This window comes from Odocoileus virginianus, chromosome 17 (assembly GCF_023699985.2).
Source record: "Odocoileus virginianus isolate 20LAN1187 ecotype Illinois chromosome 17, Ovbor_1.2, whole genome shotgun sequence".
Taxonomy (NCBI): Eukaryota; Metazoa; Chordata; class Mammalia; order Artiodactyla; family Cervidae; genus Odocoileus; species Odocoileus virginianus.
In genome coordinates, this window is record NC_069690.1 from 45,420,882 (window position 1) to 45,435,582 (window position 14,701).

General features: G+C 55.2%; 2 protein-coding genes across 11 annotated transcripts in view; one reads left to right on the plus strand and one right to left on the minus strand.

Moving 5' to 3' along the window:
- Positions 1–5,410, plus strand: part of HDAC5 (histone deacetylase 5) — a 36,595-nt gene extending 31,185 nt beyond the window's left edge. For 7 of the 8 annotated variants that reach the window (XM_020888620.2, XM_070479684.1, XM_070479686.1 and 4 more), the window contains 12 exons: positions 505–625; positions 1,097–1,146; positions 1,286–1,393; positions 1,814–1,869; positions 2,013–2,100; positions 2,959–3,078; positions 3,335–3,432; positions 3,594–3,712; positions 4,405–4,538; positions 4,819–4,903; positions 5,028–5,193; positions 5,286–5,410. In XM_020888620.2, coding sequence (XP_020744279.2) covers positions 505–625; positions 1,097–1,146; positions 1,286–1,393; positions 1,814–1,869; positions 2,013–2,100; positions 2,959–3,078; positions 3,335–3,432; positions 3,594–3,712; positions 4,405–4,538; positions 4,819–4,903; positions 5,028–5,193; positions 5,286–5,325 — 1,185 coding nt within the window. In that variant the 3' untranslated portion in view covers positions 5,326–5,410. Of the gene's footprint in view, positions 1–504; positions 626–1,096; positions 1,147–1,285; positions 1,394–1,813; positions 1,870–2,012; positions 2,101–2,958; positions 3,079–3,334; positions 3,433–3,593; positions 3,713–4,404; positions 4,539–4,818; positions 4,904–5,027; positions 5,198–5,285 lie in introns of those variants that run through there. The other variant, XM_020888625.2, reaches the window with a different exon arrangement.
- A 1,864-nt stretch (positions 5,411–7,274) lies between these two features.
- On the minus strand, positions 7,275–12,198 carry G6PC3 (glucose-6-phosphatase catalytic subunit 3). Of its 3 annotated transcripts, XM_070479689.1 has the most exons (7): positions 11,787–11,873; positions 11,183–11,332; positions 9,281–9,387; positions 8,782–8,872; positions 8,475–8,593; positions 8,154–8,295; positions 7,275–7,935 (listed from the first exon to the last, which is right to left on the minus strand). In XM_070479689.1, exons 4-7 carry the CDS (start codon positions 8,850–8,852, stop codon positions 7,572–7,574), a joined length of 696 nt encoding a protein of 231 aa, XP_070335790.1. In that variant the 5' UTR covers positions 8,853–8,872; positions 9,281–9,387; positions 11,183–11,332; positions 11,787–11,873; the 3' UTR covers positions 7,275–7,571. The 3 variants fall into 3 exon arrangements, with proteins under 3 accessions (XP_070335790.1, XP_020744276.1, XP_020744277.1); XM_020888617.2 differs by lacking the exon at positions 11,183–11,332 and having other exon boundaries at positions 11,787–12,174; XM_020888618.2 differs by lacking the exons at positions 8,475–8,593; positions 11,183–11,332 and having other exon boundaries at positions 7,815–7,935; positions 11,787–12,198.
- Between the last annotated feature and the right edge of the window lie 2,503 nt (positions 12,199–14,701).

Genomic DNA, 14,701 nt, shown 5'->3' on the forward strand with positions numbered 1-14,701 from the left:
AAATCCTCGTGTTTCTCCTGTCGAGGATGCTTCTGTCTGTGTCTCTTCCTCATTCTCTTTTCAACCCCTGACTTCAGGGCCAGGCCCCCATGTGCTTCCCAGTTCCATCCTTTGTGGTCTGGTGCCCCCACGGTCCCCAGCTGAATGGGGGAGGGTCCTGGGCTGGGGTCCCTGGAGGACCAGGGCATACTTTTCTCAAAACACTTTGCATATCCTGGGCCTTCCCCGGAGGGCCACTGGTTAGGATTTGGCGCTTCCACTGCAGGGGACCCAGGATCCATCCTTGCTTGGGAAACTGTGTGCTGTGTGCTGCACGGCATGGCCAAAAATAAAAAGAATAGCCATGTCCCATTGATTAAAAAAAAAGCCACAACCACCTTTGGATCTCCTGAGGCTAGAGGGTGGCTCCATGTGCCCACGAACTGTGGGGCTGGGAGAGGTGCTAGGCCTGCAGCGCCAGCCTAATCACCAGCCCCCCCGTCTTGCTCCCCCCTCTCCCAACAGCGGATCCGGGGTCGTAAAGCCACGCTGGACGAGATCCAGACGGTGCACTCCGAGTACCACACCCTGCTCTACGGTACCAGCCCCCTCAACCGGCAGAAGCTGGACAGCAAGAAGCTGCTCGGTGAGCTGAGTGGCCAGCGGGGAGGGGTGGTGGGCCAGGCTGGGTCTGCTGCCCAGATGGTACCAGGGCTGTCAGGAAGACCATCACCTGGTAGGCAGGTGGGTCTCCAGGGGCGTGGTTGCCACGTCACATGCCTCCAGGGGGCGCCATTCACAGACTACAGCATGTGGGTGGGGTGCGTGCAGGAGGGTGGGAGGAGACCTGTCAGGCCTGGCGATGGGCTGTGAAGGGCTGTGCCCTTCTGCCTCACCTGTCAGGCCCCTTTCTCCCCGCCACCTGCCCCCGGGGAATGATCGCCCCTCAGGACGGGGGACAGTCGTCTCCCACCTGGCGTGGGCGGCAGTGGCCTGTTCTCTGCTGGGGTCTGCTCTTCTTTCTCTGTGACTGAGCTCTCTGCCTGCTGCACATGCCCACCTGCGGCCCTGGCAGTGATGGCGCCTTCTAACGTAGCTCTGCCCCTCTTCCTTGCAGGCCCCATCAGCCAGAAGATGTACGCCATGCTGCCTTGTGGGGGCATTGGGGTGAGCAGGGCCCCTGCCAGTGGGGTTGGGTGGGCGGTGCTTCCAGCTCCAGCCCCTCCCTTCCCCCCACCACGGTTGCACCCCCTTCGCACCCTGCCCTGCAGGGGGCGCACTGAAGCCCACTCTCCTGCCCCTGCAGGTGGACAGCGACACTGTGTGGAACGAGATGCACTCCTCCAGTGCCGTGCGCATGGCGGTGGGCTGCCTGGTGGAGCTGGCATTCAAGGTGGCCGCAGGGGAGCTCAAGGTGAGTGTGTGTGGGCTGGCCAGGGTGGGGGTGGGGGGAGCGACTTGGTCCTGATGCCTGAGCAGCACGGGATGGGGCAGCCTCAGCTTTCGCACCAGTCGGGCACCATCCTCTGTAATCTCACCTCTCAGGTGCAGGTATGAGGAGGAGGTGACAGCTCCAGGCGGGCTGGGGGTGAGGAGTAGAGAGAGGCAACCTCAAGGCACTAACGTCTGGTGCTCTTGTGGGTCTTGAGGCCACAGAAGGTCGCTGCTGACCCATGTGGCCCTCGGCTGTGCACACTCCTAAAGGTTGTGTGACTAATGTTTCTCACGTGTTCTTTTCGTGGCTTATGCTTCTCTTCTGTGTCTACCCCGATCCGTGGCCACCTTGCCCGCCTGTCTGCCTCTCATCTCTGTTCCTCTGTCCATACCTCTTCAGAATGGATTTGCCATCATCCGGCCCCCAGGACACCACGCGGAGGAATCCACAGCCATGTGAGTGCCACCTCAACCCTGCCCTGGACCCACCGCCCTCACCCCCTCTCCCTCTCAGTAGAGCTGACACTGTGTATGTATCTGTGGCTCCCGGAGCCAACATCCAATAAGGCTGACGCCTTGCTTTCTCTCCCACCCCTCAGGGGATTCTGCTTCTTCAACTCAGTAGCTATCACAACCAAGCTCCTGCAGCAGAAGTTGAACGTGGGCAAGGTTCTCATCGTGGACTGGGTAGGCAGTGCCTGGCACGGCCAGGGTCAGTCTTCAGGAAGCCCCCACCCCAACTCCTTCCTTTCATCCTCAGCAGCCGGAATGGGGCTGGGCTGCTGACTCTGGGGTGTTAGCTCAGCCCTCCCAGTCCCCTGGGGCTCCCTCTTCACTAGGGGAGACTCGAAAGTGGTTTTAGCTGCTGCCCCTCCATCCCCTGCAGCCTTGAACAGCTGAGGAGGTTTTTTTGCCTTGAGTGATAGAGATATCCCCAGCCACTGCTAGAGCCCCTCTTGACTGGGGGCTGACACATGGTACTGCTTCACGGACACCTCGATTCTTAAGAAGTAGGATGTCTATTCGATAAATGGAGACACGGGGCTGTTGAGGGACTCACCCAACTAAGGTCACTTAGCTTCTCCACCCCTGCATGTCTCAGCAGAGGGAGAGGTCCCTACTGCTTGCTCCCTGTGAGCTGGGAAGTAGCCAGGAGCAAGCCTTTGCAAGAAGGGATCTGATTTCTCTAAAGCCTAGCTTGGGCTTCAGAATTCATTGCACTGGATTCTTCTTCAGAATGTTTCAATTTTTGGCTAACCTCACTGTCCCCCTCTGCGCTGAGTAGAGAGGGCTTGCAGAGAGAGTCGCCATCATTCATCCCCTGGCTTTGTGTCTCCTCTGTGCAGTGACACGTCCCGGCCTACAGACCCTGGTTAAAGAAGCGTGGGGGGATTTCATTGTGAATGGAACATGGAAGCCCTGTATCTAGGGGCAAACTGCACCCCCAGAGTTCACCATAGGGTGAGGGTTGGGGGCAAGGTGAATTTTGACCTTTGGGTCAGAGCCTGGGCCGTTTTTCCTGATGCCTCCACCCCTCCCCACTAGGACATTCACCACGGCAATGGCACCCAGCAAGCATTTTACAACGATCCCTCTGTGCTCTACATCTCCCTGCATCGCTATGACAACGGGAACTTCTTTCCGGGCTCCGGGGCTCCTGAAGAGGTACAGCTCCTGGGCTCAAACTCGGGGCCTGCGGGGAGGTAGCAGAATGGGACCTGGCAGGGAGCCGTGGAGGCCCGTGGTGGTGCTGGTAACCTGGGGAGTCTGGGCTCCTAGTGGGAGGACCACGCCAGTCAACTGCCCCTCCATGCAGAACAGAGGTCAGTGGAGTGAGGGCTGGAGGCAGGGCTGAGGGCGGGGCAACATCTGGGCTCCCCCGGCAGTGAGAGTAACCCCCTGCCCCCCACCGTGCTGCCAGGTTGGCGGAGGGCCGGGCGTGGGGTACAATGTGAACGTGGCATGGACGGGAGGTGTGGACCCCCCCATCGGAGACGTGGAGTACCTCACAGCCTTCAGGTGGGGACTGAGAAGAGCCCAGGGAGGGGTGGGAGCTCCTGGGCCCTGCCATGGGAGGGGCAGAAAGCACACAGTTTGGTCTGGGTGGAGGGGGTCGGCCCTGTGGGGACACAGGCCTGGCCGGTCACCTGCCAGGGTCAGCTCGGGCCCTCCCTTTGCAGGACAGTGGTGATGCCCATTGCCCACGAGTTCTCACCTGACGTGGTCCTGGTCTCCGCTGGCTTTGATGCTGTTGAGGGACACCTGTCTCCGCTGGGTGGCTACTCTGTCACCGCCAGATGTGAGCCTGCTGGGGGATTGAGGGAGGCTATGGAGCAGTGAAGATGGTGGGGACGAGTGGGAAGCTGGGAGGAGTGCTGTGCGTACTTGCATGCCAGGTCGCTTCAGTCATGTCCAGCTCTTTGGTGACCTTGTGGACTGCAGTCCACCAGGCTCCTCTGTCCATAGGATTCTGCAGGCAAGAATACTGGAGTGGTTTGCCATTTCCTTCTCCAGGGGATCTTCCCGACCCAGGGCTCAAACCCACGTCTCTTATGTCTCCTGCATTGGTGGGTGGGTTCTTTACCACTAGCGCCACCTGGGAAGCCCTGGGAGGAGCGCTGGGGCAGGTCTAAGACTTGAATCATCCTGGCAGCATCCTCCCTTCTCCCTCTGCCAGCCCTGGCCTTGAGGACCCGACAGGTGGGGGAGTGTACCTCCTCATGCAGCTGTAGAGTGATGACCCTGTGTGTTTTCATTGGTGGTTTCTCATAATGGGAGATGTAAAACTGGATCTTCTTAGCCTCTTCATTTTGTCTTTAATGGAACATTCAATCCATGACATTGAGTTTTAATATGGGTATCTGCTTAGGTTTAAATCCACCATCTTATTTTGTGCTGTTTGTCTCATCTCTTGTGTTTCTCTCCTTTCTTACTTTGAGTTATTTTCTTTCATTAACCGTTTCATCCTCCTCTCTTCACCCTTCCCTGAAGGTTTTGGCCATTTGACCAGGCAGCTGATGACGCTGGCAGGGGGCCGGGTGGTGCTGGCCCTGGAGGGAGGCCACGACCTGACCGCCATCTGTGATGCCTCTGAGGCCTGTGTCTCGGCACTGCTCAGCGTGGAGGTGAGGGGTGCACAGAGGGGCTGGGGGAGGTGGGCCGGTAGGCCAGGGACCAAGGGGCCAGCGGGGTGGGGGAGGGACTCTTTCCTGGGTCAGGCAGCACCCAGGGTCCTTGGAGAGGTTTTTTTTTTTTGGTTCCCAAGGATGGCTGGTAGCCAGAGAAGGCTTTCTTGGAGGTTTCTCAAAAGGCTATGCTTGCCCCTGTCATGGGGCTGAGTCGGGTGGTTAGAGGGGCAGCCATGGCCACTCCCAACCCTAAGCTGCTGCTTCTTTTCCCTGCCAGCTGCAGCCCTTGGACGAGACAGTCTTGCAGCAAAAGCCCAACATCAACGCAGTGGCCACGCTGGAGAAAGTCATTGAGATCCAGAGTACGTGGGGACAGGCAGAGGGGCTCGGGCCCTAGCTTGCTGAGTAGAGGCGAAAAACTCGAGTGCACACCAGGGCTGGGGGTTTCTGCCCCTCCTTGACCCGCTGCCCACCCCTCATCCACAGGCAAACACTGGAGCTGTGTGCAGAGGTTCGCTGCTGGTCTAGGCCGTTCCCTGCGGGAGGCCCAGGCAGGTGAGACAGAGGAGGCTGAGACTGTGAGCGCCATGGCCTTGCTGTCGGTGGGGGCAGAGCAGGCCCAGGCGGCTGCAGCCCGGGAGCACAGCCCCAGGTGAGGCGCCCCCCCACCTCCCAGCAGTTGCCCAAGCCGCCCCCCCACCCCCGACCATTGCCTCAACACGTCTCCCTGTGCTGTCCCCACAGGCCGGTAGAGGAGCCCATGGAACAGGAGCCTGCCCTGTGACGCCCTGGCCCCCATCTCTCTGGGCTTCATCATTGTGATTTTGTTTATTTTTTCTATTAAAAACAAAAAGTCACACATTCAACAACGTGTGCTGTGTGGGTCTCTCAGCCTCGCCCCTGCTGCTCCTCTAAGCTGCCTCAGGCCCCCCTTCCGCCTCCGTGGCCCATGTCTCAGCTCAGAAGTTTGCTCTTTCTGGAGGGTGAGGGGTACCCCGTTCCAGGCCTTCTCCCATGTTCTTCCCCACACCAACTTCCTGCGTCCTGTCCTTGTTCCCCCTGGAGCCTGGGCCAGCTCAAGGTGGGCACGGGGCCCAGAAGGCACCTTCTGGCTCTGGGGGCTCCCTGAGTGAGGAGGGCACAGTAAGTTTGGTGCCTTGGCTTCAGCTGACTTAGGGGGAAATGCCTTAATTTCACCTTCCTCCCCTCTCCAGCCCCAGAGGATAATCCAGAGGGTCCCTCTACAGTCTTAAGATGTGGAGGGGAGCGGAGGGGAGGCGGGCTCCCGCCCTGTGATTCTCACCATTTTTCCTGGTGTCCTCACCATCTCCACAGAGCCCCCCTCTCCTCCATCTTTCTCCTGGCCTCATCTCTGTGCTCTAGGATGTGGGCCTGAGGTCTGCGGGCAGGGCAGTCTTGCCTTGCACTCCTCAGGGCCTGTTTCCCCTTCTCAGGGGCTGGAGAGAGGGAAAGTGTGTGGGGAGGGAGGGAACTGGACTCTCGGGTTCTGAGGAACCACGAGGAGCTGTGGAACCAGGCCTGCTCTCCCTCGTAAGATGTCGGCCTCCCTGCCCCTCCGCTGGCAGGGTCTGGGGACAGGGAGAAGGCGGTCCCTGCAGGGGGACTCCAGGCTGGTGAGAGTCCCCCTGCTGTTTAGGACCAGATTTCCCCAGCCATACAGCATACTGCAAGCAGAAAGGTCAGGGCCCAACTCCCTCCTTGGACCTTTGGCTTTGAAGCCTGGGGAGGGTGAGAGTGGGTGGGGGTTCTAGAAGGAGCAAGGACAGAACCCAGGAGCCTGCCCTCAGCTTTAGCTTCCCTTCCTCTGGGCTCCCTTTGTGGGCCGTGCCCAGGGAAACCAAGACCTGGATGAGGCTGGGAGCTGTCCTTTCTCTCCCAGGAGCCCGGCCTAGCCTTGTTTCCAGGGCTAGGAGCCCACAAGACTTAGGGAATGCTGTCCAGCCTGTGGGAAACCAAAGACAGGAAGAAGCTCCTGGGGGGCTAAGTCTTCCTCCTTCTCCCTAACCCCACATATTCTTTCTTTCTTTCCCTCTTCAGGGCCCCACCAGTCTGTTTACATATTTATTATCCTAATGGGGGCCTGAGCAGGGTTGAGGGAGCCAGGGGAGGGGCAGGAGTCCCACCACCATAGGTTTATCATGCACTGTGTCTTGTGTGTTGTTAGCGTGTTCTAGATCTTCCTGGGGTGTGGGGCTGAGCCCCAGCTCTGGGCCCCTTCCCCTCCCTCTTCCCACGGCCTGTCTGGTTCTCATGTAAACCCACTCCCGGCTTTGTCTCCCTGGACACAGATTTCAGTTAAGTATCCTGTAACCTGTTTTACGCTGTGTGTCCTTGTGGAAATAAACTTTGTTTCCGGCAGTGCCCTCTGGGGCCAATGTCTCTGTTCTCTGGGATTCCTACTCTTTCCTCCAGTCTCTGGACTAACCAACTTAGGAAACAAGAGGCTGGGGTGGGAGGCAGTGGGATCTCTGTCCTGTAGATTAAAGAACAAGGTTTCCCTGAACACAGCCACAGCATCTCCTGGGACCTCTGTGTGGCCGAGGTGGTGGTGGTAGGAAGGGGGCCCAGGGCTAAAGGGCTGGCTTTTCCTTCTGACTCTCAGCTTCTGTGGGCACAAGGTTGGAGTGGGTGCAGAACAAGCGGTCTGGCAAGGGTTGCCCTGCATGCGCATAGCCAAGTCCAGTGGAGATGTTCACAGAGGCAAGAGAGGAGTCCAGAGGTGTGGAAGGGCTTTATTGGGGCTGCTCCGAGCTCCTCACAGTGTTCCAGAAACCCATTGTTCTCACTGTTGCCTTTGCTCTTTGGGGACTTGGGAGGGAAGGCAGGAGGACCTTCCTGGGAGAGAAAAGGCCCCTCTTCGGGGCTGAGAGCAGGTAGTGGGAGAAGTAGAAAACTCAACATAAGCAGGGCCCGCTGGGGGCTGGAAGTGGACGGAGCCGCCTCCCAAGGATGGAGGTCACAGAGCATGGGCTTCGTGAGAGGGGAGGTGGGTGTAGGAGGCACCTAGAGTCAGGAAGAGCGGGTGGGCGGTGCATCCTGGGCACTGAACGTATGCACCAGCCAGGGTACGAGGGCCAGGACCAGGCATGGCCAGAGGGTGTGCTTGAGGAAATTGAAGATGTAGAAAAGGCTGATCTGAGGCGGGTAGCCCAGCCAGTTCAGGGGGCCCAGCAGCCCCATGGCCAGCACAAGGCAGGCTAGTTTCTGGCCATATCCCAGGTGTGCCCGCCGTACCTGGGCATAGCAGGGAGAGTGTAGAGCGATGCCCAGACCCAGGGCGGCCCCTGAGTCGCGGCTCAGGGAGGCAAAGGGCCGGCTGTCCAAGTGCACCCACTCAGGCCGCTCACACCACTTAGAGGCTAGGTTGATGGACCTGTGGAGAGCAACAGTCTTTGCCAGGAGAGATAATCCCCTGGGACCCAGAGGGCTGATGGCTTTCTATCCCTTTGGGGGCTACCGCCATGTTCAGGAGACTGTATGTGAATTGGCAACGTGTCCCTATTTAGCAACAGCGAACCAGAGAGCCACCAGGCCAGATACAGGGGAGGCAGGACAGGCCCCTACTTACCCAAGCTTCAAAGCAGAACTTACCAAGAAAGATCCAGGCCCAGTGTAAAGAGGGTCCAGTAGATGAGGCTGGCACCCAGCAAGAGGGCCAGCGAGGTCAATCCATAGAAACTTAGCTCCCGCTCCATGGGCACCTGGGGGGTCATCAGCCAGCCCAGGACAGCACCTAGGGAAGCAGGGTGACAGCAGCTTCAAGGAGTTTGGGGATATGACCCTCACCCTGAACAGCAGGGTAGTTTGTCAGAAGGGGGACTTGGGGTTGGCCGTACAATGGGAAGATCATACACTGGTCCTCCCACTGTCAATGGCACCCTCTGGGTCCACCCCGTTGCCCCAGCTGCTCACCAGTTATTAAGCCAGCCAACACCTGGTGAGGGAAATGTGCTAAGAGGAAGACCCGGGATAAGCCGACCGCCAGCAGGAAGGTGCAATAAGCCAAGCTAGGAATCACCCTCACCCAGCGGCTATAAAGAAGAGAAGCAGATGGTTCATGAGATGTCCATGCACTGCTGGGCTCCCCTGAGCACTCAGGCACTTGGACCAAATAACCTGGGGTCCCCAGAACTCCAGCTCCCAGGCCACCCTGCTGCGGGGCTTTTGGGTCCAGGGTACCATCACCCCACCCCCACTGGTGGGTGATGCCAAGGTGTACCTGTGGGCCCGAGTGGCCATCTGGGAAGAGATGGCCGTCATTATGGGCCAGAGGGCTGCTCCTGTGATCATACAGTGTCCAGAAGGGCTGCCTGCCAGGGGATTCAGAAACTCAGTTCATGGTGGGAGCTGAGTTTGGTGGGAGCCCAGGTGCACCTGGTGAGAGCTCAACACAGCTGCCTCCCTGTGGCCACGAGAGAGCCTTCCTCCAGCACTGCCCATAGCTCCCTCTGCCCTGAAGCCTTCTCCCCACCCCCAGCCTGCAGTCACTGCTCTCAGACTTCCACCCTGACAACTTGGCTCTAGTCGATACAAGGTGAGCAACTGGCACACCGGCATGGGCGTTTTCTCCTACAATTCTTCCCCTGGGTTTCTTTGTTCTCTGGCCCAGTAACTGGGAGACTAGGCCTCTGATGATTAGGTGGTCCTGGCTGAAAAGTACTATCGAACACTCACCAAACGCTAACCACATTGGGCAAGGGAGGTATGGGGCTTCTCACCTGGGCCAGTTTCACAAGAAGAGGGGAATTGGTGAACTTGGGCTGGAGCCTGGCTGTAGTACCCAGACTCATGGACCCACCAAAAGGGCCTGTCTCCAAACAGAAACCTAGAAGAGAGCAGATGCCACTATACATACATACATACACACACACACACACACACACAAATGCCAGGAGAATGGGGGTGAGGCAGATGGACACCTGGAATACTCTGAAGGGCTTATAGGATAGAATCAGAGAGGACATCTGATTCTGGGTCACTGCCTTGCCATGGTTTTTTACCTCGGAACAGGAGAAAGTGTGCATTTTTAAAAAAAGTGATAAGGAGGCAAGAGATTGTGGTGTGTGTGGGCGTGCTCTGAGATGCTCAAAAGTCCCATTCTTATCCCTCCCACTGCAAGGCCAGCTCTGCTCTTGTCATTTATAGACAGCTCGGGACCTGACTCTCCCTCTCCTTCCCAAACCCTCATTCACTCTGCTGCTTCTCTTTTCTCCATTTCTCAAATTCCAGCCTCAGTTACTTAGGAAAGTCTCTCATGTTTGAAAATAGTAGTGGGGGCAGGGCTTTCCTGGTGGTCCAGGGGCTAAGACTCTACACACCCAATGCAGGCGGTCCAGGTATAATCCCTGGTTAGGGAACTAGATCCCCCATGCCGCAACTAACAGTGTGCGTGCTGCAACTAAAGATACTATGTGCCACAACTAGGACCTGACATAGCCAACTAGTAAATAAAACAAATATAAGAAAAGGGGGAGGGACTTCCCTGGTGGTCCAGTGGTTAAGAATCCACCTTCCAACACAGGGGATGTGGGTCTGATCCCTGATTGGGGAATTAAGATCCCACATGCTGCAGGGCAACTAAGCCCATGTGCTGCAACAACTGAACCTACGCGCCACAGCAAGAGAAGCCTGAGCATCCCCCAAGGAGAAGCCCATATGCTTTAACTAGAGAAAGCCCATGCGCCACAATTAAGAGCCCCCACACCACAATGAAGACCCTGCACAGCCAAAATAATAAAGTGCTTCTATTAAAGAAAAACAAAAAAACAAACAAACCAGAGGTGGGGAATGCACAGGGAAGCTGAGGGAGAATAAAGAAGACAAAACAGTTCAAAATCCCCTGGCTTAGCTAGGTGCTTCGCTGGACCCTGGAAAACACACAGCAGACTAAGAGGCTGCTGTGGCCAGAAAGAGAAAAGGTTGGCAGAACAGCAGAGATGCTGGCTAGGAAGCCAAGGGCTGGGAAAGGAGTTACAGAAGGGACCTGCCTCCCCCCACCAAAAACTGAGCGTGGTTCACACACCAGATGCTCAACACATACTTAGGAAATGAACAGGGGCTTTGCCATGTGGGAATCAATGGTCTTAGGGGAACAGGACGAGACAGGAAGGCTGATACAGACTCCGAGGGAGGACAGCACAAAGCAAAGGGCAACTCAGTAGGAAGGAAATGATTAGACAACTGCTTTACCGTTTGTAGCAGGGATGAAGCCCTGGTAGAGAGAAGTGGAAGGGAAGGTATTTGGTTTTTCAGCAAGTCATTCTAGCCCATTCAAGTGTCTCCTATGAAACTCCTTTCCCTCCCCCAGGCTGGCAATATGGCAATAGATGGTGAGGTGAGGAGAGGTGCAGTTGCACGCCCAGAGGGAAGTATAGCTCCCTTCTGCACCCAAGAGAACAGGTGGCACAAAGAGATAAGCCCCAAGGGCCCTACCCACTTGCCTGGGATTCCTGGCTTCTAAGTCTGTGTCAGAGCCTACTAGTGAATGAAGGTGAAAAGGGAGAAGAGAAAGTGTTCCCTAAAAGGCAAAGCTTAAGCCCCAGTGCTTTTTGAAATTTACTGTGCACATGAACCACTTGGGGTCCTTGCTAAAATGTAGATAATGATTCAGGAGCTCCCACCTGGAGCCTAAGATTCTGCATTTCTAGCAAGTTTTCAAATCCTCCTTCTGTTGCTGGCCATGGTCCGGTGACCACACCTTAACTTGGAAGCCTTTTCTGTCCTGAGCAGCCAGTGTTGAAGCATGGCACAAAGCAAGCTTCTTAAAAACTCTATCAAATAAATGAATGAAGAAATGAATCAAAGAGTGAGTTGAGAAGCAGGACTTTCTGCTACTTAAGTCACCATTGATGTTTTTTAAAAATACAAATTCCCAGTCTCTCCCCTGGAGTTTTAAAATCAGTATGTCTGGGGTGGGATGGGATATTTGCATTTTAAACATGCCCCCTTAAGTGATTTATCTGATCAGGCCCGTTAAACACTAGTCTAATGATTAGGATGGGGACTCTAAGGTCTGAGTCCAAGATGCACAAAGATGCTCAAAGAGGAAAAGTCAGTAGCCATGGGGTAGGGGTGGGGAGGTCTTAAGGTCCCCTGGGGGTGGGGTTAGGGGTGGAGAGGGGAGCCAGGCCTTTGAGGCAGTTTCTGAGAGCAATCAGGGTCTGCACAAGACTCAGGGCCCTTGGGGGTGGGGGACCAGGCCGCCGGAGGGCTTCGCTGTCTCACCACTTGAAGACGAGGTTGAGCCACTCGGTGATGAGGCTGATCCAGAGCACCGCAATGCCCACCCGGCGAGACGCATAGTAGGCCGCAGGGAAGTAGAACAGAAAGAGACTCTTGGGGTCGCCCAGGAAGGTGACCCAGAGCCACACGTTCTCCAACCAGGGCAGCTGGTTCTGCAGCGCCTCGGCCATCGCGATGCCCGCGCCCAGCGTGGACTCCATGGCGACTCCCGGGCTGGTCCGGCCAGGGTTTGATGTAGGGCGGAAGCCGAGGAGTCCAGACGACGAGGAAACTGCTACTCACTGCCCTGCAGAGCCCACCCGTCGCAACCGACGCCCCGCCCCCTGGTGGTGACCAGTGAAAACCCCGCCCTCGGCCCCGCCCTTCGCAGCCCTGGGCTCGCGCGAGCCGGGCCTCCTGCCGGTACCGTTTCCTCCTGCGCTCTTCCCAGCCCTCCTCTCTACTGGGCAGCGTAGGGGACAAATCTTTGCGAAGGCGTTTCCGCAGAGCCCCACGTGGCTGCTATTGCCGGCACGTGGACGTAGGGCGTAGAGGCGGCTCTTGCTGCTCTTCCGGGTCATGGGACAAACTAACGTGAGGATCGGCGGTGCGTCCAGGTTCCGTCCTTTGCTGCTGTGAAGACGGACATGTAATATCCAGAGCTAGGATTCCTTCCGGACCAGACTTTTCTCCTCCAGTACCGCTACCCTCCAAAGATATTTGGAGATGTCTTGGAGAGAAGGCTAGAGACAACCCCTGCTCCGGGAAGCCAGGCATCCCCGGTCGGCGCTGAAGTGGGACCCTAAATTTGCACACACAGGTGGCTAAGCCGGTCCACACCTTCCTCCGCCAGTCCAAGACTTTCCTGCTTGAATTCATCCGCTGTTGATTTGGTGGCCGACAGATCAGCCTCTTGATTTGGAGGGGTCGTCTCTAAAGGCTTGAGAGTTTTTACACGTAGCACAGACTTAAGTCACACTTCCTCCCAGTTCTAAGCTCGCCTTGCCCCTCTCCTTTCGTGCTCCTGTCATCTTGCTTTCCAAAACCCCTCTGGGGAGGTAAACCTTGAGATAGGTAGGTTGGTGAGGGAGGAGAAGGAGCACACACCTACGACAAAAATTAGAATAATCCTCTGGAGGAACACACACAGAAAACGGAAATCTCAGCTAGTCTAGGTGAGGTCTTACCTAAAGGCAGAGTTGAGCTGGGAGGAGATTGTTGAAGTGGTTGCTTCCCTACCTCAAGCAACTTTATTCTTCGTGAGTTCTTTGAGAGGTGAAAATACGGATGTAAATCTGGGTTCTAATTGGAAAGAGATTAATTTCACTACTTAAAAAGGTATGGGGAAGGGAAACTGGATTAAAATCTCTTCATTCCCTTGCTAAATGTTTTTCAATTGCCCCAAGGAAAAAGTTCACATTTTGTAAGTCTTATGAAAGTTTGCTTGTGCTCTAGCTAAGATAGCCTTTATCAGTTCAGTCCCACACTCTGTTTAATGATATATTTCTAAACTACTTTATGCTCCCTGAAATCACCAAGCTCTCTCCTTTTATGGGCCCTGGCATCTGCAGTTCCTTCTTGCTGGTACCCGGCCACTCTTTCCCTGCTTGTCCATCAGGTCTCAGATTTCTCACTTCTTCCAGAAAGCTTTTCCTAACAGTGCCTGGCTCTGTGCCTGAGAACCTGTAATCACAATATTACATGAAAAGTTGAGTGGCAGTTACATATGACTTGTCATGGGGGAGACATGAAAGTTCTCTGAAATAAGCCGAAATAGACAGCATATTAAAAAGTAGAGACATTACTTTGCCAACAAAGGTCCATCTGGTCAAGGCTATGGTTTTTCCAGTGGTCAGGTATGGATGTGAGAGTTGGGCTGTGAAGAAAGCTGAGCGCTGAAGAATTGATGCCTTTCAACTGTGGTGTTGGAGAAGACTCTTGAGAGTCCCTTGGACTGCAAGGAGATCCAAGCAGTTCATCCTAAAGGAGATCAGTCCTGGGTGTTCATTGGAAGGACTGCTGTTGAAGCTGAAACTCCAGTACTTTGGCCACCTGATGTGAAGAGCTGACTCATCTGAAAAGACCCTGATGCTGGGAAAGATTGAGGGCAGGAGGAGAAGGGGACGAGAGAGGATGAGATGGTTGAGTGGCACCACCGACTCGATGGACATGGGTTTGGGTGGACTCCGGAAGTTGGTGGTGGACAGGGAGGCCTGGTGTGCTGCGATTCATGGGGTTGCAAAGAGTCGGACATGACTGAGCGACTGGATTGAACTGATACTTATTTCTGTTACAATGATTGTAGTAATATGAAGTTGATGTCCCTTGCAAGGCATGAAAACACTTTTGAAATTTGTTCATGTTAAATAGTGCCAGAACTGGTCCTTTGCCATCTTCTCTTTGCCTGTTGTTAAATGAGGCTCTAGAATTTCTATAGTGGAGGGGTAGTTGGGTTAGGGATGGTGACTGGTGATGGTAGGGTTGAAAATGCATCTCCATCATACTTCCATGTTAAGAAAACTGTTTTGTATATTAGATGGTCATTAATGGGGGGGCCTAAAACTCTTGTCCCAAGGCTTTCTTTGTTACTACCACTGCTCCTCCTTCTGGCTCTGGAGAGGGAAAGAGGGGTGATGGGGAAGCATCTTGAGTTTCAACGGTAATGGGTGATCATGGAGGAACTACCACGCAGTAACTACATGTCATGCATTTGTATACATTATTTATCTTCCACTCCTCCTACTATGTCAAATGTAACCTAATATATTATAAAAGTTGATAGCACCATTTTTGGAAACATACTGAATCCTTGCTAGTTGTGCAACCCTGGACAAAGTTTAGTGTAAGACTTAAGTTTCTTCATCTGTAAAATGAGGATATTGATTCCTATATCGAAGGGTTGTTCGATGCTCAATAGT